This window comes from Gymnogyps californianus, chromosome 14 (assembly GCF_018139145.2).
Source record: "Gymnogyps californianus isolate 813 chromosome 14, ASM1813914v2, whole genome shotgun sequence".
Classification (NCBI taxonomy): Eukaryota; Metazoa; Chordata; class Aves; order Accipitriformes; family Cathartidae; genus Gymnogyps; species Gymnogyps californianus.
Window position 1 is genome coordinate 8754648 of NC_059484.1, and position 23890 is coordinate 8778537.

The window sequence follows — 23890 nt, forward strand, 5'->3', positions numbered from 1 at the left end:
GGCTTTTTTGATGCATTTGGAGTGTTAATCATGCTGACTTTGCTTGTGGAGCAGTAGAACAAAAACCTAGGAAAAGAGATGAAGTACTTAAATGGGATCCTTCTGGAGAACCTCCTTGCAGTCCTCTTCATCCACTTCTTCCCTGGTCACTGCTAATAATGCTTTATTTCCTAACACGGAGTCAGCATAAATGTCTTCTAGAAGAAAGGCTTGTGCATTGGACTATGGAAATGTCTTGTGAGGGGCTAGGAAATGCAGTTCCTGAGACAGTGAAAAGAGTTGTAAGTGATGTTCTCTTGCATGGGTTTTGCCCATTTGGTATCACACTCCTGACTAGTTCGACTTTTGTGGTGTTTGTCTGGGATTGAAATTTGCACAGCAGAGATCTTGCCCTGTCTTGTTCTCAACTCTTACGGTAAATTAACTTTTTCCCAAATCCTGTAATCTTTATCAAGTGATGAAAGATGGGATCTGGATCTTACTGTTCTTAAAGAAGCTGAAGTTCTTGATGCAAGTAACACTGAAAATACTGCTAATTTAATTATTGTCAGCTGATAGTTTCTTTTAAAGCCCTACTTGGAATTGAATAACTTACTCATAATCCTTAGTGGAAGGAAAAGTGTTGGTGGAAAAGCAACTTCTTTACACTTGGTGGACTTCTAGGACTTTAGGGAACTTAAAACTTAGTTATGAGTGAGTCTCTTGTGGTTTAATGCCAGACTGTAGGCTGGAGAAATGCCTGTATCAGCTGCTAAATGTTTATAATTCCCTGTAGCCTTCACTAGTGCAGTAGACTGCATTTAGTTATGCTGCTCATTTCTGGAAGGACATGTTGAATTAAACTGGAGTGGGTCCAAACCTCAGAAATGAACTTATGTGGGGTGGTGGGATATTTTGTGGTAAAGAGCACTCATCAGCCCATGGATAAGGACAGAACTGCTCTAGCTGCCCACCTGGGCTCCTGCCTCTGTCTCCAGAGGTCAAAGGTATGAATGTAGCAGTATCTAGGTGTAGGGTAACAAGAGTGCCTGTGTTGATACTAAACTGTAAATTGTCACGTGTTCAACTTCCCTTCCTTTTTATGATGACAAAATTGTTTGGTTGCCCCTTGCTTAGGTTGTCTGCTGTTTGTGTTCTCCTTTTGTAATGAAGTGCAAACTGGATGGATAATTTAATCTTGGATGGGTTGTTTGCTTCAATTGCAACTTCTAAGTGTAAAAAGAGGCTTAACAGATAAGCAAAAGGACAAACAAGTGATGGCTTTTGTTGGTGACAGTGTAAAGAAACTTGTGACATATGATGATGTTTTTTCAAAATCAGTTTTGAAGAAATAAAGCCAACATGTAGGCACTTGTATGAACTGCATGTTACTTGCAGGAGTGTGAATGGAAAGTATAGACTGGTATTCAGCATTTATCTTCAGTTGAGAGGCAACCATAGATTGTAAATAAACTTCAGTTCAGTCACTTAAGAGGATGTTGCAGTTGAGCAGCTGCAGTGCAACATGAGCTAGCATTAACCTGAGGACAAATCTTGGGTAATTACTCCATTCTCCTGTCAGGTGGGGTGGGATAAACATAATGGTGTTTGTTTAGTGATTCAAAATGGATGATTTGATGTTTGAATTGCAACCTTGTCTATCATGTTGTTACTGCATTAAGGTCAAACTATTAAAATACCAACTAATATAAGCCAAACGCTAGTGTGTGTATGGGAGTTGAAGTCAGGCAGACCTCAAGAGCAGCGAACAGCCTAGTGACAGCTCTGTGTAAGGCTGGTACCTCAGCTGGTAGATTGTGGAGTGGAACAGAAGGAAGGTTAAACAAGCTTTTATAATCCCTCCTGCCCTGTTCTGGGGATTGAAAGATACATGTTGTAAAATGAATGTATTTATCATTTGATTTCCTCTCAGGAGAAGGCAAGCATAATGCCTTGCAAACTGATAAAATGTTTCCCCTAGTACAACCCTTTGCAGAAAGTATTGGTTACCTGTTAGGCAACGTACTACCTCTGTTACTATAGGAAAGTTGAGCTAATGCCTAAGTCATACTGGGATTTTTCATTCTTGTGTCTCAGAGCTGATCAGGGTGGTGATAATTCTGTGTGAGTCAAATGGGGCAGCAGAGATCTAGAGCTGTCTGGAGAAAAGTAGGCAAAGGTTTAAAATATTGTTTGCTTGCAAAACAGGGAGGAATGGTTTGTACTGTGTTGAAATAAGGGTAGTTTTGCTGGAAGAAACTCAAACATAGGCTAGCAAGTTTTGGGCTGTAATGTATCAGATGATCAAGTGCTAATCTTTTGTGGATGAAGAACGATGGCACTCTCTGTTCAATGCAAGTATTTATGCAGTCCGTGTTTGCCTCCATTAAATCCGAAACATATTCGGCCTTTTCTGCTATGCTAAAAATGGAAGAATTTTGTAAAAGTTACTGAAGATGCCGCCTTCACATAAGTTGACCTAGTATGGAAATTAATCTTGAGTAGATACAGAGTTGATGGGATGAGTGTGTAGTTTGTATGTTTATAAGCATTTTCTAAAAGTACAAAGTTTAATTCTTTTACTGCTGTGTCTAGGTGATATTTTGGTACATTTTCAGGGCATCTTGTTGATGCAAGAGAAACTGATAATAAGTGAAGTTGTGTATTTCATGTTCTCTACTGACTTGGTTTTGGTGTCCTGCTTCTTCAAAACTTACCATAAGGCTAGATATGAAGCTTTAATTTTCCTGGGACTCATGTCTTTCAAATGGTGGCTACATAATGTGGACAAGTTTTCAAATGCTTTTTAATAAATGCAGCAAAAGATCCCTCAAAACCTTTATTTTTTTTTTTTTTTTTTCCTCTTTAAGGTTTGGACCCCATGGAATCCCTGTGACCATATTTCCTAAAAGGGAATACAAGGATAAACCTGAAGCCATGCAGCTCCAAAGTAAACCATTCCAAGATGAGGCACAGGTGAAGTGTGAATCTAATGCTGCAGTCCCTGATGACTCTTCTCTCACGCAGCCATCAGAACCTAGCATAGCTAAAAGCCTATGGACTTCTAAACCACCTCCTCTCTTTCATGAGGGAGCGCCATATCCTCCTCCTTTGTTTATCAGGGACACGTATAACCAGTCAATACCTCAGCCTCCGCCCCGGAAAATTAAGCGGCCCAAGCGTAAAATGTACAGGGAGGAACCCACTTCTATCATGAATGCTATCAAACTACGACCCCGGCAGGTCTTATGTGACAAGTGCAAAAACAGTGTTGTTGCAGAAAAAAAAGAAATTAAAAAAGGTGGCAATGCAAGTGACTCTTCAAAATATGAGGATAATAAAAAACGAAGAAACGAGAGTGTGACTACTGTGAATAAAAAACTTAAGACTGACCATAAAGTGGATGGAAAAAGCCAAAATGAAAGCCAGAAAAGGAATGCTGTGGTCAAGGTTTCAAATATTGCCCACAGCAGAAGCAGAGTAGTTAAAGTTTCCGCACAAGCAAATACTTCAAAAGCGCAGTTAAATACAAAAAAAGTTCTCCAGAGCAAAAACATGGATCATGCAAAAGCTCGGGAAGTCTTGAAAATGGCCAAAGAAAAGGCACAAAAGAAGCAGAGTGCAACCTCCTCTTCCAAAAATGCACATTCAAAGGTCCACTTCACACGGCGTCTTCAGAACACCAGCTCAGGTTCCCTCCCACCCCGATTGCGTTTAAAGCCACAAAGGTATCGGAATGAAGAAAATGACTCTTCTCTCAAGACAGGACTTGAGAAAATACGGAGTGGCAAGATGGCAACTAAGCCGCAGTCTCGCTGCTCCTCCACCCGCTCAGCAGGTGAGGCCCCTTCAGAAAATCAGAGCCCCTCAGAAGGCCCTGAAGAGGCCACCAGTGAGGTTCAGGACACAAGTGAAGTGCATGTAACTGTTGATCAGGATGAACACCAGACATTGGGCAAGAGAGGCAGCAAAAGCAATATAACGGTTTACATGACCCTTAATCAAAAGAAATCTGACTCTTCCAGTGCATCAGTTTGTAGTAGTGATAGCACAGATGATTTGAAATCTACCAACTCTGAGTGTAGCTCTACTGAAAGCTTTGATTTTCCTCCAGGCAGCATGCATGCACCTTCCTCCTCCTCCTCCTCTTCAAAGGAAGAGAAAAAGCTCAGTAATTCCTTGAAAACGGAAGTCTTTTCCAAAAACGTCTCTAAATGTGTCACACCAGATGGCAGGACCGTATGTGTAGGGGACATTGTTTGGGCCAAGATTTATGGCTTCCCTTGGTGGCCAGCCCGTATTCTTACCATAACTGTGAGCCGGAAAGATAATGGCCTTTTAGTTCGACAGGAGGCTCGTATCTCATGGTTTGGCTCCACAACAACATCTTTTCTTGCTCTTGCACAACTATCCCCCTTTTTAGAAAGCTTCCAGTTGCGCTTTAATAAGAAGAGAAAGGGTCTTTACCGCAAGGCCGTCACAGAGGCAGCTAAGGCTGCTAAGCAGCTGACTCCCGAAGTTCGGGCCCTGCTGACACAGTTTGAAACGTGAACATGGAAAGTAAGGTAGGCAAGAAATCTGGAGGCTCCGCAAAATTCATAGCCTAGTTAGAGATCTACCATGAAGGACTTGCCAAGTCAGAAGTTGCACTCGGTTGACTGCTCTTTTTATACTAAAGTTGTTCCATTTGTAGCGGTTTCTTGACAGTTAAACAAATCGAACATGCAATCAAAATTAGCCTAAAGTGAGAACTTCAGTATTTTTCAAGTGAGAATTTTTTTTAAAGAAAAAACCTCCTCAAACACCCAATGCATAGGAGCCATAGCCTCAGCTGAAAGGCAGCTTATTTGCAGGGAATTTTTTAGTAGTTTCTACCCAGTATATAACTAGTTGCTGTGTGGCAAAGGGTTAACACAAGGGATGAAAGTAGTAGCTGTGACTTTTTTTTTTTTTTTTTAGGTGGCCCATCAGGGAAGTGTAGAAATGAAAGCCTTGTCTAAATGGTCTTTAAAGATTATTTTAAATAGTCTCTAATGTATTTAGTCTGGCCAGTGCAAATTGGTTCAAAGCATGCTTAAACATCTTAAGGAGGCATGCCCCAGTCCACATAGGCCACTTTAAATGGCATTAGAAGACTTGCTGAAATTTTTAAGGAAGAAGAATTCGTGTAACTTAAAGACCAGATTAAATGGGGTTTTATCGTAGTGACCACTTAAACACTCAGCCTTTCTATGCACACGGGGGCACAAATATAACACTTCAGGGTCTGAGAAGCTGAGAGGGATGCCTGTAGCTCTAAGACAAAGCTGAGAAGTCGCTCAGTATTTGGGATCAAGGGCTGTTAATGCTGCATAGGTGTGAATCATAACTTCTGGTCTTTCTTCCTGAAGAAATCTTTCAGGCCATTTGCCTGGAGGTTTAGATTAAGAGAGGCTTTGTTTTGAATGTGTAAATAATTGATTGCTGAAATTGGTCAGATTTTCTCCTGACTGGTTGTTCCTAAATTCTTAGGATACGTCCTAGTAAATTACACTTTGTGAATTGTCAGATGTGTAATTGTTGCATTTTGGATGTATCTAACTTCATTTTTTTTTAATATTTCCGTTTAAGGTATCTGTTTGCAGGTCAGAAAATGAGAATATGTAATTGTGTAATGCTCTGAAATGTAAAAAAACAAACTGTAAATAAAATTGACTAAATCTGAATTATTTGTGTGTGTTTCTCAAAAAGCTTTGAAAAAAATCCAGGATGTTAGAGTACTTTATATGTATGCCGTATTTAGAGGACACCCTTTTAAAACGTAAATTGTCCTTTTTCACACATTCTTAAAGATAACTGCTTGATGTAAAGTACTATTGGTATACTTTAGCCTTAATTTTGAGATTAAGCAATTATCTGTCCCTTTTGTTTCAAAACTAGCTCTGTAGAGGGCTTTCTGTAAAGTTTATCAAATTTCTCCCTTAATTAGATTTTGTTCCATATATTTGAATAAAGACTGTGGATAATGTTACTTATACAATGGGGAAATGTTTTCAGTTTTCTCCATCTATCAAAACCTAATCAGACTCACTCTCCACTGCTACTTTGGCTTTTCTTGCATGTCTGTTGCTCAATGTTGGGGCATTTTCATGCAACTGACTTTCCATTTTTTTTCTTCTAGTTTTGGTCCTTATCTGACCATGTGAATTACTGTCTCTTCTCCAACCCACTCCTGTTTCAGCCTTGCAATGCCTTGTGAAGAATCTCTCAGCGTTCATCCCAAAGCAGTTTTCATCCTGTTTTTTCCATAATTGCCCATGTAGGCAATCATGACAGATGTAAAAATTTAAGCTTAGACTGAAATTAGATTTTAAACAGACATGAAAATGGGGGTAAGGATTTAATCATCAAACCCTTAAAATCTTTTTAACTTAAGATTAAATTTCATATGTTCATGATACTGTCTGGTCTTTCCAAAGCATTCAGCTTCTTTTTACCTTTTTAAATTATTCTGTTGTGCCCACAGAACTATTGGAAGTCTAAAGAGTCAAATACATGGCCGTTCAAATTTTCCTCAAGTTTACAGTCATTTCTGTTAGGTGCTAATTAAGCTTCCAAATATACCAGCTTTACCTTGGCATTCTAACAGTTACCAAAAAAACCCACTGGTCAATGCTTTTTGAATGTGATAAACACACAATAAATTCCATAATGTGAAAAAAAAAAAAAAAATTGAAAAAAAAAAAATCCTGTTTCACTTCTATGTATTCTTTCCTGCAAACAGAAACAGTTACTCTATTTAAGTAAATAAGCCATACTTTGTTATTAAAGCAGACTACTTTTTGAAGTCAAGAACCCATGCAACGTGGTTTAGATGTCTACACCAGTTCCTTGAGGTTTAGAAGCTCAAGCGAACTGGTTATAAGTTAGTTGTTCGGAGCCAAGTAGTGGTGAAATCAATATTTACATTGTTAATTTTTCTTTAAAAGACCTGGAAGCTTTGTACTCATCTCTTAATTTATACAAAGTTAGAATAGTACTAAAGCATACATAGTCAAAGTTTGTTCAGGTGTTCACTGGTAAGATGGGAGAGCAACAAGTATGAGGGGGTTTCTTTAGGTTGTTTTATGTTCAAAAGAACTGTTTATGAAAGGCATTTAAAGAGTCTTAGTTTTGATTTGTAGTTGATCAATCTTTTAAGAAGTCTTTCCTAAGTTTTATAGTGAATGTGCATTATCACTTCAGACTTAACAGGTCTCAAAACAAATAGACTTTTTTTTTTTTTTTTTACAACGCCATGTTACATTAGGTTGAAAATATCCTCTTCATACTCGTCCATGATTTTCCTTTCACTCTGAAGTAGCTAACACTCTAGATATAACAGAGTTTACAGCGGAGATCATGTTGGGCTTAATATAAAGTCTGGTAACAGTAAGTAACCTTGGTTATGGCAGCATGGATGCTGCATGTAGATTAGCTTTGAAGACTTAAACAAAGCTTAGTGCTGTTTTAGCAATAAACTGCAAAAACCCCCACACTTTTATGTGCCTATCTGCTCCCAGCAGTGCCTACACTTTGAGTGTGTACTACTGTTCTTGCAGTTGGGTACACATCTACCATCTCTGAGTTAGCCTGACAGTTTAAATGACTTATCAGATAAGTCATGACAGGAGCACGCCTGTACAGTGCCAGGATAGCGCATCTGTGTAATTAAGCTGTGCAACTGTTGCAAGCAGCCTGTGTCTTGAGAAGACAAATATCAGTAGAAAGAGTGACTGTTAGTTTTCTATCAGCTTAATATAATAAATTGCAAATGATGTCTCTTTGAATTAATGAAATTCCTCAGTGTAGTTGTTGAATATGTATGGTCTTTCAATTTAGGGGGGAAAACATGACAGGTGGTGATGAGTTTCTAGTACAAGCCTACTTTTCCTTTGAAGATCTTTAGCTTCAGTTAAAATGTTTTGGGAGAGAGTAGTTATTCCAAAATGTATAAAGATTTCCTTTAACAGGAGCATCTGAAGGTGTGATCACTTCATGAATGAAGCTGGAAGCAAACAAGAAATGCTTGTATGTCTCTGAAGTTCTACAGGAAATTGAACAAATATTTTTTATTTTTCTAATCAGAGTTGTAATTTCATGTCAACACTTAAATGAGATAATCATCTCTGATTATATGGTATTTTCTTTTAGACAATGCTATCTTTAGTTTGAAACCTACATAACTGACAGCTACCTCACCAGGAGGGGTGTGTTTAGTGGGGGTAATTTAGGTCAACTGTGCAAGGCTGAGAAGACTTTTTTTTTTTCAGCATGTTGTAAAAGACGTTTTTTTTTTTTTAAATAATTTCTAAATGTGATTAGGTTTAAGAAATCACCCATCAGTGGAAGTGAGGAAGGGGTGAGAGTTGCTTTTTGCATTGCTAGCCTTAAGTTTGTTTCTAGTTAATTCTCTTAAGTCCTGAAACTGATTTCCATTCAGGTCTTCTATAAGCTCTTGCTAAAGTTGTTAGAATAGAATAGGAAGATGAATTTTGGAAAATAAATCTTAGTAGCTAGTCCTCAGTAGCATTATCATCTATCCTCATGCATGTTCTGTGAAGTACAGTGGAAAAAGTAGAGCTGCCTTGGCTGAAGAATTCTGGAAAGGAGGAGGCTGACAATCAGTGAAAGGCTATTTCAGTTCATCTCCTCTTTCTTTATAATTGTATTCTAATAAATGCCTACAGGAATAAACAAATTCAGTCAATGCAGTGGGTTCACTACACTAACTTGTAGGTAAAGACTCTGAACTGGAAGTTAAGTAGAGTGAGCTTATGATTAAAAGGGCAGTAGGATAGCAGTATTTTGTGTCATAAGCCATTTGGTAAAAGTGTAGGTGTACTATTTAAAAACAAACTTGAAAGTGATCTTACAGTACAGAGTTTATAGTGGTTAAAGGCTGAGGTGCTTTCTGTTCTTATTTTCAGTTTACTTCTTAAGGGTATAAATAGAAAGGTCATAGGGAACCTGAAGGAAAAGAAAGGAACTTGGTATATTGAGCTGGATGTGACGCTGGAAGGAGAACTATGAGTTGGCTGTTTGAGAAAACCACATTACTCTGCAAGTTCAGTAGAAGGGAGTAGTGCTCTCCTATTTTAGAGAGCTTGTAGGAGAATTTTGGTGAAACATATGTCATTGTCCCACAGTCAACTGTTTGAACTTCGTCTAGAATCTATTTCACGCTTGTGGAAATGGAGTGACTCGCTACACGATTTTGTCAGTTTAAGCTGTGCTTACATTAAGTGTGTGTGTCTTTTTGGTTTTTTAGGATAGGATATAGTAGCATACCTTTTGGGGATATAGACAGGCTATATTTGCAATAATATAGTAAAATTATCCCTATAAATAAAATAAAGTATCAATAACAGAGGTTTTGCATAACTAACTTCCTTAAAGCTTCTGACATGACTGTAGTGATCAGAGATCATCCATGTTTAACATCAGGACAGGTAGAGGGCTGTAGCATTGAAAACCTTTGTAGTAGCTGTCAAGCTATCTAGAGATCCATTAGATCCAAGCTTGTGAGATGTGGATGTAAGTATTCAGCTTCAAATTATTCTTAATCTGTAATGGGAAGAACCTCTGTTTTGATACATGTCCTTAACAATTATGATGGCAAGTTCCTTTTCAACATTTAAAATACCTCAACTACTGTTCCTTGTGACAACTGTGTATTTTAGTTTAAATAGTTCCCTCCTATGGTGTCATCCTGTTAGCGTATTTATAGAGTGTGGCCATTTAACTAGATAGAATAAGATCACCTCGTAAGATGGCTTTTCTATTCCCTGCTCATCTTACTGGCGTTTCTGTGCACCTCTTCTACTTTGAACTCATCTTTCTCTGACATCGGTGGCAAGAACTGTTTACAGTAATTTAGGTGGGGTTTTACAAAACTCTTATCACACAGCAGTGATTATTCCCTAAGTCAGAAATACCTCTGGTTATTGTTTTTCAATTGTTAGATCCTAATAGCAGCTTATAGTTTCCTATGATTTACTCATACATTTCAGTCTTTCTTCTGTAATACCTGGGATCTGTATACCAATCCAGACTGTAATTTAGATTAATTTATGAATTTTTTTCTTAAATTAAACTCTGACACAACTGCCCCTCTGTGAACACAAGGCAAAATAGCAGTTCCCAGACCTGGCTGTGGAGACAGTGGTTTGGTGACTGGCCTGCTCTCGTGCTTTTTCCCTGCACAGTTTTGTTGTTGCTGCCAGACACAGCAGTTGGGGATAACTCTCCCGGGGGCAGCGCTGGCAAGGTTAGTGCCAGGTACCGATTGTTGAAGGGAACTCAGATCCATGGCTCCATTTTTTTCCCCAAGAAAAAGCAATCAATGTTCTTGGCATGAAGTAGGATAAGCAGCAGCGTGGAAAATGAATGTCACTGATAAGACCAGGGCTTTTATACCTTTGAAGACCTGAGCCACCTTGCACATCTAATAGGGAGACAAATGGGAGTAGGCGATGATCTTGTGTGCCTGTATAGCCTTCCCAGACAGTTTCTGTACGCACAGGGCTGAAAACTGTGATTTCCTGTGGTTGTGCTGGTGGAGGTGTAAAGTCTTTGACCTTCTTTACCTACCTGCCCACCCATGGTCTGAGGGGAATAATGTTAGCAACACAGGCTGCAGGTATAAGTTGGCGCAGGGAACAAATCAGGATCCCCTGTTGCGAGTTTACATTTGGGCTTTGCTTGTTCAGTGTGTGAAGACAAAAGGATCTGTGGGATTTATTTGGGCTACGTGTTTGAGAAGTTATTTTCAAAATCAGGACCATGCACATTTTGAACAACTGTAATGCAGATTCTATGCCATTGATTTTATTCCTCAGTCCAGAGAAGGAAGAAGGGACTATTGGAACTGAGGATATTCGAGGTCTGCAAATATCTGCAGGATAGGTGCAGAGGTGAAGGGGAAACATGCTTCTGTTTAGTTGCAACTAGGACAAGAAATAATATTTAAAATTACAAGGTAGGAGTTAAGATTAGGCACTAGAATATTTATTCCAGTTATAGTGCAATCCTGGGTGTTGTTTAGAGAGTTGCATAGTTTTTGTAATTACAGGTTTTTAAAAACAATAGATTAGGCTAACCTCTGTCAGGAATGGGTTAAATTCATCCTGCGTTTGGGTATGGGATAGAATAGATGATCTATCCTGACCCTGTCACAGCTCTGTTTTCTGTAATTTTGTTATTAACAATTCTGGTTTTGGAAAAACAGAATCTTGGTAGAAATATGCCTATATTCTGCCTCATGCGTCCTGTTCATATCATGCAGGAATCACGCTTGGTATAATGGAAGTAAGGCCTTAGAGTCTTAGCTTCCACGTGTAGTAAAACTGCACTGCATCTCCTGCCAGGGGCCTCTTCTATACAAAATCATGTTTGGATGACATCGTCTATATAACATGTCAACTTTAAATTAGAGGTGTTTTTTTTTTTAAAAAAGATCTAGGTCAGTTTTCATGTTTGCTTACTAATGGTTTTGATGTCAAATATGCAATATGAATAAGAAATACTCTTATACGTGCCAGCCATGTGCTATGAATCTGTGATTTGGAAGGCAAGCTGTGTTCTCACAAGCTTGTTATCATCACTAAAAGATTCTGTAACAGAAATGCAGCATAATTCTGGTGACAGAATTGTCCTTGCCTGTTTTTAACAGGTACATAAAGGGGAAGGAGGTACTTGCTTTGTCAGTAAAGTAAGCAGACACAATTCCAAGCAAGTATTTACTTAAATGCTAATTTTGCATCATTTTTTATTTAGGAACATTCAGGATTTTTGTTTGGCTTCAGGAAACACTAGTGTTTAATTGTACTTCTGCAGTGGTTCAGAATTTTAAAGCATGTGGTGCCAGTTTTGGTAATTAGTAGCTCTGGTGAAAAGGAACTAAATCCATAAAAAACGGCTTTTTCAGAGAAGTTTAGTTAGGGTTAGAACTTCAGACTGCTCTGTATGACCTGAGTAAACGCTTCAGTTGACACATAGGTATCTGTATGAATGGCATTTCATAAATAATTGTGGACTGTTTCATGTAATCTGGTTCTTTAGTCGTCTAACACTAAAGTCATCTTGATACTGATTTTAGTAAGGGGCATATCATGTCAGCTTTTCTAAGACGTCACCACTAAAATCAGCCCTAAAATCAGTTAGTACTTCATACAGGAATGCAGATGAATGTGGTAAGGAACACGTCCTTACGTTTGCTAGTACTAGGAATGATCTAGTTATTTTTGCTCTCCGGTTGGTGACATGTGTGGAACCTCAATTGGAAGGTGACTGACGTCAAAGTTGCGTTCTTTTGGCCGTCTGTAGTGTTTGTTTAGTAGGCAGAGATTTTGATTCTGACACACACTTTTTTTGTTTTGGTAAAAATACCAAGAAATGTGTTTGCTAGGGGTTGTAATAACAAGTGGCTGATGTCTGAGCAATAGGAGAAGGAAACTATTATCAGGTTACTCTTACTGGTTTCATGATGCTCATTTAACTTGGACGTCATGAAAGACATTGGGAATGTGGTTGTGAAAACTCCCAAATCACTCCGGATTCCTGAGTCCTTCAAGAAAAACAAGAGAGAGAAGGCTTAGTACTAAAAATAGCTCCCTCCTCTACCTTTGCTCCCCAAAAAAGAAAAAAAGCAAACCTGTTTTCCTGTATTTTTGCTACGGAAAATAACAAAACAAACCAAAACAAAACCAAAACCAGATTTCTTTTGTCTCTACAAGTTGCTGTTAAAAATCATAGCTGAAGGTTATGAGCATTGAATATTTTTTGGTTGGAATATCATATTAGCAATATTTGATTATTTTCGGGGGGGAAAAAATCCTTCCTTGAGATTTCTCAAGTGTTGAGGGATTTAGGGACCTAATCTCTTCTGATACATTTGTATGAAAAAGCTGGTTTTGGCCAGGTTTTAGAAATTCTTGATACTGTGTTATATATTTCAGGGAATTAGGCATGTAGACTGAAGAATGTGTTAAGGCTCTTGGTTTTCCTTGTAGTTGAGGCACTGTTGTTGAAGATTGTCTTAGGCTGTAGAGGAATAGAACAGTTCTGCTTGCTTTTTAGTAATTCATTATCTGGAAGAGAAGCCTATTTTAACTCCTCCTAACTAGTTAAAATTTGAATCTGTAGCGGTAAAATAACATGTGCTCTTTCTTCTGTTACATAGTTTTGCACATAGACAAAGTATTAGTCCCCTAAAGGAGTTGCATATATGTTACTGTAACTATTTTTAAAGGTGGGCTGTCTACAAAGCGCTATGTATCTTCTCCACAGTATGTGACGGGAGATACTGCTATTTTTACTTTCCTTGTCCTTCTGGGCTGCCTTTTCTTCCTCTTGATGGCTGCCTGTTGTGTTTCTGCTTTTCCTTTGAAGAGAAAAACAAATACTTTCAAAGGTAGTGCTTCTCTTGGACATTAGTGAATACACAGGATCGTGAAAATTTTCACATTAAAAAAATCAGAATCCACATTACAGTGGTGACTCCCCGGAAAGCAGCTGTGTAAAATGCAGCTGAGCGGGGCAGACGTTCACAACATCAGTGGTGAAAGGCCATAAGCCGCGTCAGTGCTTGTCCTAACACACGTTTGTTACTGGTGGTAATTTTTATGACGACTCCATAGTCTCCAGCAGTTGAATGAAACTGCTTCAAAACAGAGTCCAGACTGCTGTGAGCACACTGTACATCACAGGAGAGCTGTACCCTCAGAATTAGGCTTTGCTATCACTCGCCTGCAAATCGTGGATTACATGATGAAGTGAATGAACTCACTGAATGACTGATAAAACAGACAACTTGCTGCATTCACGAGGGTCGGGCAATTTAATGACATGGATATTGAGCCGACGCAGGCAGCTTGCAAGTGTAGCAGCGCAGTCTGTGAGGACCCAGGGACACTTCATCCTTTGTGGCAACTCCGCTCTTTGTACCTTTTGTTCTCTGGGTCGCCAGTCCCTGCTCCGCATGGTTCATACCAGGGAAATCCGCAGGGTAAGAAACGTTCCTCCACGATACAAGGAGAATAAGATATGTGACTGCACGTGTGTGCCTTTATTTTTCAGTCACTATATCTGAGGAGCATAACCTTGTATACTCCTGCCTTAAACCTTTTCTGTACAAAACACTGCTATTGATCCTAATAAACCAATATAAAGCCAATTACATTTTAACTGGGCAGATCAGACATCCCCTAATCAGTTTTCATACCTTATAGCAATCCAGCCCAAGGTTATTCCTTACTGGTCTGGGCTAAATCCGTATGCAGCACTCTGAAGTCAGCTTCACTGTGACAATGCAAAGGTTCCCACACAAAATATTTCATATTCTTTAATTTTGCCAAACTTGCAGGTGTATGGTTAGTATGTATTAGAATAGCAAGATTCTGCAATAGTTAGAAACACTCTATTGAAATTAATAAACCTGTATTTTTTAATCTACTTTTTACCCTGGATTTTTGCCTTCAGATCATAACATCCGCGAGAACAACTGGTCCATTTGCTCTTTCACCTTCTGTTGTCTCAGTTTTCTTCCATCCTATAATCACTTCAACAAAGATTATAATGCCACTGGCAAGAAGGCTTTGAATTTCAGTTTAAAGACTGTGTGAGCGACCAAATGGGAACAGTTTTTATAGTACTTGTAATAAAGAATGAGAAGCAAAATACAAAGAAACTCCAATATACTGCACAACTGTGAGTCATCTGCTTCTCTTTTAAGCAAATTTAATTATTATAATAAATTCTTGGTAGTTTGACCATAACGAATGCAGTGTACACGCACAGTTTTGTGTGAAGATACAAAGCCAAAAGAAGGCACAATCTCATCTTTGTGGTTTTTACCTGGAGGGGAAAACTGGTGTCTCATCTGAGTCATGTACTAAAAAGGGGAGGAATAGCTGGTGGTTTTCACATTTTAGAAAGCAAGACAAATCTAAGATGTGGAAGAAAGTAATGATTAACTGGATTTGGCTACTAGTTGTATTGCTGCAATGGCAAGTTGTCTGCCTCACTGTCACACTTGTTTGCATTTCTCCGTATATGAAAAAATCTGGTTTATCACAGCTGCATTGCACAACGGATGTAAAATGCTACCAATATTGAATAGATAGAGCCCTAAGTTTGCTTTTTTTACTCTAAAATACAGAAAGGTCATGGTCACCATGAATCATAATCCATTGCTTCAGTTTCCACTTATTCTAGGTAGTTACTTTGTTCAGCAAAATTTCATAGTATCACTCTGGCTTTGAGCACCAAGTTCTTCAGTGGGCAGTCAGTGTTTGCATAGGTGTTTGTACAGGTAGATACTTTGTTTTGCTGTCTGCTAGTTTGTTTGCTAAATGAGGTGTAGTTTCCCTTTAACTCTGCTGGTAAAGTCCAGTTTAAGCTCAAAGAAGTTGGTGTCTGATTTTTCTGCGAGTTTTTAGCATCTTTTCATGGTATGCTGTTTTCTGGAAAGCAAAAGTAGTACACCCGGTAAGAATTCAGGCAGGCAAGGAGGTTAATTGTTTTCTTTTTTAAACCATCGTCAATTCTTTACTCCTGTTAACTGGATTTTTTCTACCATAGGTCTCAACAAATGGCAGCATTTTACATCAGACTGACGAGTCCTGCTGCTCCCTTACAGTGTCTGACAGACCACTGTGGATTCAGACTGGGGGCACTGAAGTTATCAGTGAAATTGGCAGGTCTGTCTGGTTTAAGCCCTGCCTTAAGTGAAGGGTTCATTATGCTATCAACTAATCATATGCAAAGCAGGTTAGGACAGAGGTAATGAGCTACCTGTTATTTTATTTCCCTCTTCTATTTGAACACTTCAGATACAGCTGTTCGCCCTGACCTAACCTGATGTCAGGATTGATATATATTTTGTTGAAAAGATCCACACTAAGTTTCTCTTTAGGCTTGCTTCTTGAAGTTTGCATTACATGATCAGATTAAATAACTTGACAGGTATAATGTAAAAAAAAAAAAAAAAAAAAAAGATTTTTGTCTCCTAAACCAGCAATCCTCAAACATTTTCGCTATGTGGATCACATCTTAGTAGGCTGTGCCTTGTGGGCAGTTCATCTTCTGCTTGTGATTATAGGCATGGCTTCCTGCCTTTGCTGATGTGTAGAAGTAAAATCAGGAAATAATTTAGTAACATTTTAGTCTTTTTAAAGAAGCTTAGTACCTAAAACAAGGAAAAGAATTGAAAACATGAGCAGGAAGATCTCGGTGAGAAACTCACAGATGACATATGGACCAGAGTTAGGGAGCCACTCTTCTAGGAAAATGAAGTTTGTTTTCTTTGCTCTTTTTTCTTTTTTTTTTTTTTCCCCCCTTTCCAAAGCCCTGATCTGAGGCAGTAACACTTAACAAGCTGCTTAACTTTCAGTGCGTGCCTAAGTCCGTAAGGAAATTTAAAGTACATCTTTAAAGCCAAGCAGATACTGAACATTATTGGGAATTCTAGCCCAAATATGTGTTTACTGCTTAGATCTGTCATGGATGTATGCATGTCTCTTGTATCTTTTTTGGACATGGAGAGGAAATAGGGCAGTGAGGAGAACATACAGTTGCTGTAAAGGGAGCTTGATTTACATGAAGAAGTCATGATTTTTACTTTATTAACATTAAAATGTTGGATCCAGTACTATACTATTGCATTAGGTCTGGGATTAGATATTCAATATCCATTGGTTTCAGTTTTTATAAACTGAGATTTGCTGCTGCTAAAACAGAAGACTGGACTATAACAGAGGATAAGACTAGTAATGTTTCTGGAGTCACTAGTGATGGTGTGTAAATGTCAGTGGGAGAAGCGAAGCTCCTGGTGCTTGCTAAAGGTGTTCTGGACTCTCTCAACGGTAAGAATCAAAGAGTAAGAGAGCTGTAGGAACTGACTTGGGCAGGAACATGAGTGCCAGGTTTGTAACAAACAGACTTTGCCACGTATTGATTCTGAAAATCACTGCAACTGCATCGATTGCTAAGTTGGTAGATGGGGTGTGAAAAGTAAAACTGCCTGCCATCAGAATGAGGGAACACCCGTGTTAAAGTGAACTGGCCCTTTCCTTAGAGCTAGTAGTTGTATGCATGCTCAGATAACTGAACCAAATTCTTGTCTCGTTTATTCCTTTGTAGATCACAGAAGTTTGCTGGCTAGTAATAGTGTCACTGAGGCTTGAATTTGGAAGTGCGGGTATTGGGACATACCGGCTGAACTGTCATCCAACTTTTTATGGGATTTTTGATATTCCTGAGTAGAGTCTGGTTCTCTGACATACTATAAAAGCTTCTCTTTGCAAGACTTCATGGATACATGATGCTAATTTAACATTAATCTTATTTTGGAGAATTTCTTATTGGTCGTATGCTTTAATACCCAATATTGGTTGTTTTGCAGCCTGGAATACTGTGGTGTTTAGTTACCTGCACCAACAGTAAGTACTATTGAATACAGTGGAACTTTGTCTAGCATCCTTCTCTTTGTAGAGCCTCTGCAGGTTTATCTCATGCATCTTGGAGTGGACCGTAGCTAAAATAGGTTTAATTATATATCAGTACTGAGTATCATACCCAAATGAAGACCTATTGGATATTGGAATGAATGCCTGCTAGTCTACTGTCAGCATATAGCAGCTCAGCACACCTTTGCCTGGATCTGTTACATTTCATAATTAGCCCTCGTTGCTTCTGTTTCAACTTTCCCAAAATTTCATTCCTATTTTAATTCTACTGCATTGTACAGGATATGAAATGAATTATTTTTCTGTGTTCTATGTTGTCCTTTTGTGGCACAGTGAGCAACTGAGCAATTGAGAAACTCCATAGTTATCCCCTTTGTCTTCCCTGCCTCCTCTTGTGGTAGGACCATTTTCACAAACTCCTCTCTCCTACTTCTCATTTTTTTATATTTCTTTTGGATATTATTCAGAAGAGTTGTCTGTTTAGAAAGAACTTTAGGATTTTTCTGTCCATGCTCTGAGTCTCTTTTTTAAAATTCAGTTGTGTTATTCACAATGCTGTTGTCAGTACTGGAAAATGTATATGTACCTCTCAAGTAATCCTAGCAGTCTAAAGCTCAACAGAATGGTAAAAGGAATCAACAAGACTGGCCTGGTCCTGTTGGAACCTTTTTTGTTCTCCTGGGTGTTTTTTGAGCAAAGGGGTTGGAGCAGATGATCTCCAGAGGTCTCCTCCAACTTAAGTTATTCTAGAATAACCTGTTTTCTCCACGCTACACAAGAGGAAGGCCAGTGCAGACTGTGCTGATTCTGCACCGCCCTAAATGGTTACTGACTGGTGGCGGTCTCATGCAGTAGTTATTACTTGGACTGCTTCTATCTGCTTTATCATCATTTTATTCCAGTTCTGTGAAGCAAATGGGAAAACATAAGCAATAATGGAAAAGAAACACGATTAGCAGGTTTATACTTCAGTGCTCCCATGCGCACTTAGGTCTTGCATTTGGAATGGCATTAGAGTGTCAGATTTAGCTTTGTATTGTGAAGTACACATTGTATAGACTTTGTATATTAATCTCCCTCCTTCGTTAGCTATCTTTAAACGTCTTTAAAAATTGAAATTCTCTCTGGATGCTGAAACGGGGTGAGCTATAACATAGATTGGTACGGTAGCTCCTCTTTAAAACTCCAGTCAACTGAGGAGTTTGTTCACTTGTGTATGTCTTGTGATAATGTAAATACTTTTATTGTCTTCTGCACACAGTGCACAAAGCAGGTGAACTGGTAACTTTTCTGGCCACCTCAGATTTTGCTTACCTACTTTTGCAATATATACTGGAAGGCATTTAACCGTTTTCCCTTTCTCTCCCCTTTTCAGCTCAGAGACACTAGTCAACCGCTGTTTTTATGGAACCTCACTACACTGCCACGAAGAGCACCAGCTCATCAGGACTGAAAGAAATCTGAGACTGAATTGTCCTATTTTTCCTCTGAAATCTTCACCAAGTAGTAAACATTTTTTGAAGGGGAAAGGGGGTAAATATGTTAAAGCTCCCCCTCGCACCCTGTTAGGGCATCTGTACCTAATGTACATTTTCTTTAAAATTTAAAAAGATGTTAGGAAATATTTTATAAAACTTTTTTGCAATAAATGACGCATGAAATTATTAAAGACTATATGACACATGCAAGGAACCACTTGAATTATTAGTATGAAGAATCACTGCAAATAACTGGGTTTTTTTGTAATGTGACAGTCACGTTTGTATGTTTTGATAGGTGCCAGTGATGGAGCCAATTGCCTGGGAAGTTGACTGTAACTTTTGAACTTTTATTTTAATTCTTAACTTTAGCATTGCAATTTTCCATTCTATGAGGCTTAGTTAGTATTTAGTGCAGGTGTTAGCAGAGCTGTGATCTGTGATCAAAAGCATGTCCAAAACCAATTGTATTGTAAAATATGAACAGTCCTGCTATACGAGACCAATATTTCCCATAGAGGTGATGGAAAGGACAGTGACCACAAACTCCATGTATCTCTGTATTATGGGAAAGCTCCTTCTGTGTGAATATGGTTGCATTTTATTTATGCTATTGTAACACTTAGGGAATTGAGGATTGTGGAATAACGTTAAGAAGGGCTACAACGCAGAGAGCAGCATTTTGCTTATAATACTATACAAGATGGGAATCATGAATGGAGAGTGATTAAGTGGAATGGCATTTCTATTTCAAATCATGGGTTAATTTTTCCTTTTGACATAAATATTTTTCAGATAGGTAACTAGTAGAGCAAAGGTTTTATTAGTGTTTCTGGTGGTTGTTGATCTGAGTTGCATTGACTTCTTTGAATAGCTGTAAATCAAAAAAAGAAACCCAGTGGGTTTTATCCATTTTATTCCCCTCCCCCAAAGGTGTTTGGTAAGACTTATTTCAGTGGAGCTTGTGAATGCTGGACACACTGCTGAAATATTGAGTTATTAAATATTAATTTATTTGTCACTAATTATTTGACATTGTGTGCACACTTTCTCAGCAGTATCATTTCTTACAAAGTTCTTAGCAGGGGATTTATTATATAACCTGGGAAAATAAAGATTTGTTTTGAAGAAATGAAAATGTGCACACAATCTATTAAAAGTCAAATTTTTGTTTCTATAGAAGTGAAGAGACTGTAGTAAACTCTTTTCCTCCTTACTAATATCCTGATTCGATTGGAGACAATGGAGTGTCTTTGTCTAGATCATTTAAAAACAGAGATACCTTTGGGAGAGGCATCTGTATCAGCACAAAGGCAGTTTCACAGCCTTCATGTAGGGAGCCTGAATTAATCACATAGAATTTGAAGTTAGGACAACTCTGTCATTTGGTTTTGATATTGGCACCAGGTTTATACTCGTTAAACAATTGGAGAAGGGGGAAGTGAGAGGCTCGGACAGGCATCCAAATCCAGCATAGGCGTATCGGCGATACGCACATACTGAGGCAGTTCATGCCTCGTGCTGGTTCAGTTTCTATTTTTCAGAGGTAAATTCTTTATTTATAAAGCCAGAAATTGAATACTTACTGCCTACTTCTTAAAAACTAGCTTTATAATGCTGTACAGTAGGTTCAAATTGTACCATTTTTCATTAAAAACTAGAAATATTTTTTTTAATTTGCGATTAATGTTTGTTCTACAGTGCTTTTCCTTATCACCAGTTGAAGAGGATCAGCAGTCTGGTCCTGTTCGTGGCCTGAGATTTGACTACAACTTAGAAAAATTAAGGCATCCGATTTGAGGAAAGGGAAAGCGATTTGATGTCGTGTATGTGCTAGCCTTTCACCTGCGGAGACCAAACCCCGATTGTATTGACAATGAATGAGGGTCTTGGCCTAAGAAATGACATTTTTACCCCTCCCCACCTCCCCCCACCCCCCAAAAAAACCCAACGAAAAAGAAGCCACCAAACAACATGGCACAAAACAGTTTCTGCTCAGGAAAAAGGCCCAGGACTGTAATAGCAGGGTTATTGCACATTGGATTGAAAACTGATTGATGTTGTAAGTAGAAGCCAGTAGTGCCTGCCTGTGCGACATCTGACTCTTAACCAGTGCTCTTATTTCCTCACCTTCGTGAGCACTTGTGCACAGCAGCTGAAATATAAAAAATACACTTAAGAGAGATGCAGGTCTCTGCATTGGAGAATATGGGTATATAAGCAAATAGCATAAAAATAGACAAGGTAGCTAACTGTATTTGCGTTTGTTTTCACAGAAAGTATTGCAGCCATTTTGTTTGAAACCAGATTTTCATTTTGAAATGAAATTGTCAGGGATATTCTAATGATAGAGAATTATAGTAATGTATTGCTTTTCACTTTTTTGCTTTAGTTGCTTAATATTTAAGCTTTGCTCCGTGCTACCTTCTTGTCTGTATATTGAATGGTCACTATGCCTCTTTCATTTTCTAGACTTGAATGAGGAAAATATGATTCACCCTTTAAGGTTTGCTGAGAAGTAAATGATAAAGAATGTTGTGTAACATTTATTCAAATAAAGCCTTGATTTTTTTCAGTGCTCTTTTAAAGGGAAAAAATGTTGAATAATGTTTTGATGTCTTAACTTTCTTGTTTTATTGGTCCTTGGCCCAAAAGCCTTTGATTTATGTTAAAAATGTTTTTTCCGAATTAAACAAAGATTAAACTGAGGTTACTAGTCCACTGCTGGAAGTCTGTCACGTGGACAAGTCTCTATCCAACCTTACCTTTCACCACAGTGGCTAGAAGATACCAAGTCATGCACAACCAGCCGGATGCTTCCCACAAGCAATAGGAAAAAACTTTTCTTTTTCTTGTGTAATTAGCAAGAAAAGATTATGGGTATGTTGTGGAGACAGATAAAAAGAAGCCCTGATGGCTCTATTCCATGGCTGCAACTGAGACACACTAAGTCCTGGTTAAAGGAGGAAGGTGGATGTCATGGGAAGAGCTTGCTGCCCCTTGCAGATGCGATTCCAGCGCAGTCGGTGAGTGCCGAGCGAGCTGCAGAGCTGGGGGCGAGCTCAGGGCTCCCCCAGCTCTGCTGGGCAGAGCGATTCTCACTGCGAGCAGACAAGGTCCGTGCTGTCGCAGCAGCAGCAGCAAGGCACAAAGCAGCTGAAACACAGAAAGTGCTGGGCCTTTGAATACCTGCACGCTGCCTGCTGAGCTTTTCTTTGGCTTTTACTGCAATAGTAACAGTTTCAGACAAGTCTGTCCATTGCAGGTAAGTGTAATTGGGTATTTCTCCATTTAGGGAGGAAACGCCTTGCACTGAGTTGTGTTATCTTGCCATGGTGCCCTACAGGAGGGGGAGCAAGTTGTGCTGTAACAGCCAACTCCCGTACTGGAGCTCTCCGTCGCCAGCACTGCGGTCAAAGGAGGGCCACGTCGGCAAGTATTTCTTCAAATGGCAGAATCTGTAGAGCTGCACTCTCCCATTACATAGAAGGTAGCATTTATATAGATTTTTTTTCCACTTGCATTTTTATTACTGTAAAAAAAAAGATACCCTAATTTTAGTTAAGCTCCTAGGTTAAACAAAAAATAAGCTGCTCAGGTAAACTTGATTTCTAGGAAGTTCTTATTTCAAGGAAGCTTTAATTTTTTTATGGTGTACAGTATGCCAGGAACTAGTGGGTGATACAGAGGTACTAACCGTTTTGTAAGTAAGGTGTTTTGTTGCAGTGACCTGTTGTTGATAGTCAGAAGTCTTTCCCAAAAATTGAATTAACTTCTGGAGTGATCATGTGCATGTACACTGTCTGTAGTGACTGTTGTTTTGGCCCTGGGCCTCTCTGATGCTTTGGAAACCAGTTGGTGCCTCTTGTAACTGTGAGCAAATGTCCACATCTGTCTGTTGCTTGCAGAGCTCCAACATATGTGTTTTTCTTTTCCTTCACGGGGTTGTTTCTTATTCTGTCCGGATTACAGGAACTCCCATCCTCTTTCTCTCATTATTCATTCATTCTTGCAGCCGTTCCTCTTGAATTGGTTATCCTCATTAGGCTGTGGTGGAGAGGGGAAATCCTGCTGAAATGTAATTGCTCACTAATGGCTTTTCCTTTGTGACATTGTGTTGGTAGCGTCTCGCTGTGGGAGCCTGCTGGATTTGCTGCGTGACTGTGAAGCCCACAAGAGAGGTTAGCCAGACAGATTTCAGAGTTCTGCAATTACTCCATTGATTAATCTTCACTCCAGTAGTTCGGTGACAAAAGTATAAAAGTAACCCAACCTTCAGCGATGAAGCCAGTCCTACACAATGCCGCTCAGTAATAGTGTTTACTGCTGCCCTGAAGCATCAAAAGGGTGATACTTAATGAGGGCAAAAGTGCACGGAGCAGCTGCTCAGTGCAGCTCCTGGCGCAGGAGGGCTTTGTGATAGCTTGCCAGCTAAAATGTGAGGGATTGGACCAGAGAAGTAAGATTCCTTTTAGAGCGAGACCAATGGGCAGATTTCTTAAGGGAATTGGGTAGATCAGTAACAGAGGTGTAGTAGTAAATTCAGACACTGTCACATACTCGTTATTTTTAAGCATTGTGTGGTGAGGAGCGCAGTGTGAGGATGCAAGCAGTCACCTGCCTGAAGCCTCATCTGCGGTTGAGGAAATCACACAAGGGATACTCTCGCATTACCTTTGTGCTCCCTGGGCTAATCTCCCCGACTGACAGTATCCTCCAAGGCTGCTAAGAGTGCAAGGGGCTGCTGAGATTTGTATGGTGAGGTTCTTCTCATGCTTTTGCACTTTCCGGAAAGTTGGGAATGCCACCAGGCTGGAACGATTCTCTGACGCGTGAGGTGTGGTTGTGCATTGCGAGGAGCACCCGTAGTGAGCAGAGAACGTGAGCCATTTTGAAAAGCAGCTCATCCCTCTGCTCAATCAAAGGTAAAGCAATGCTCAAATTGCC

The 23890-nt window shown here is 39.2% G+C and overlaps 1 protein-coding gene across 6 annotated transcripts in view; it reads left to right on the forward strand.

The window, feature by feature from the left end:
* PWWP2A (PWWP domain containing 2A) overlaps positions 1 to 18984 on the forward strand; it is a 29869-nt gene extending 10885 nt beyond the window's left edge. For 3 of the 6 annotated variants that reach the window (XM_050905156.1, XM_050905158.1, XM_050905162.1), the window contains one exon: positions 2850 to 4961. In XM_050905156.1, the coding sequence (XP_050761113.1) occupies positions 2850 to 4530 (1681 nt within the window). In that variant the 3' untranslated portion in view covers positions 4531 to 4961. Of the gene's footprint in view, positions 1 to 2849; positions 4962 to 15579; positions 15615 to 18840 lie in introns of those variants that run through there. The other 3 variants (XM_050905160.1, XM_050905161.1, XM_050905159.1) reach the window with 2 other exon arrangements.
* The last annotated feature ends 4906 nt before the right edge of the window (positions 18985 to 23890 follow it).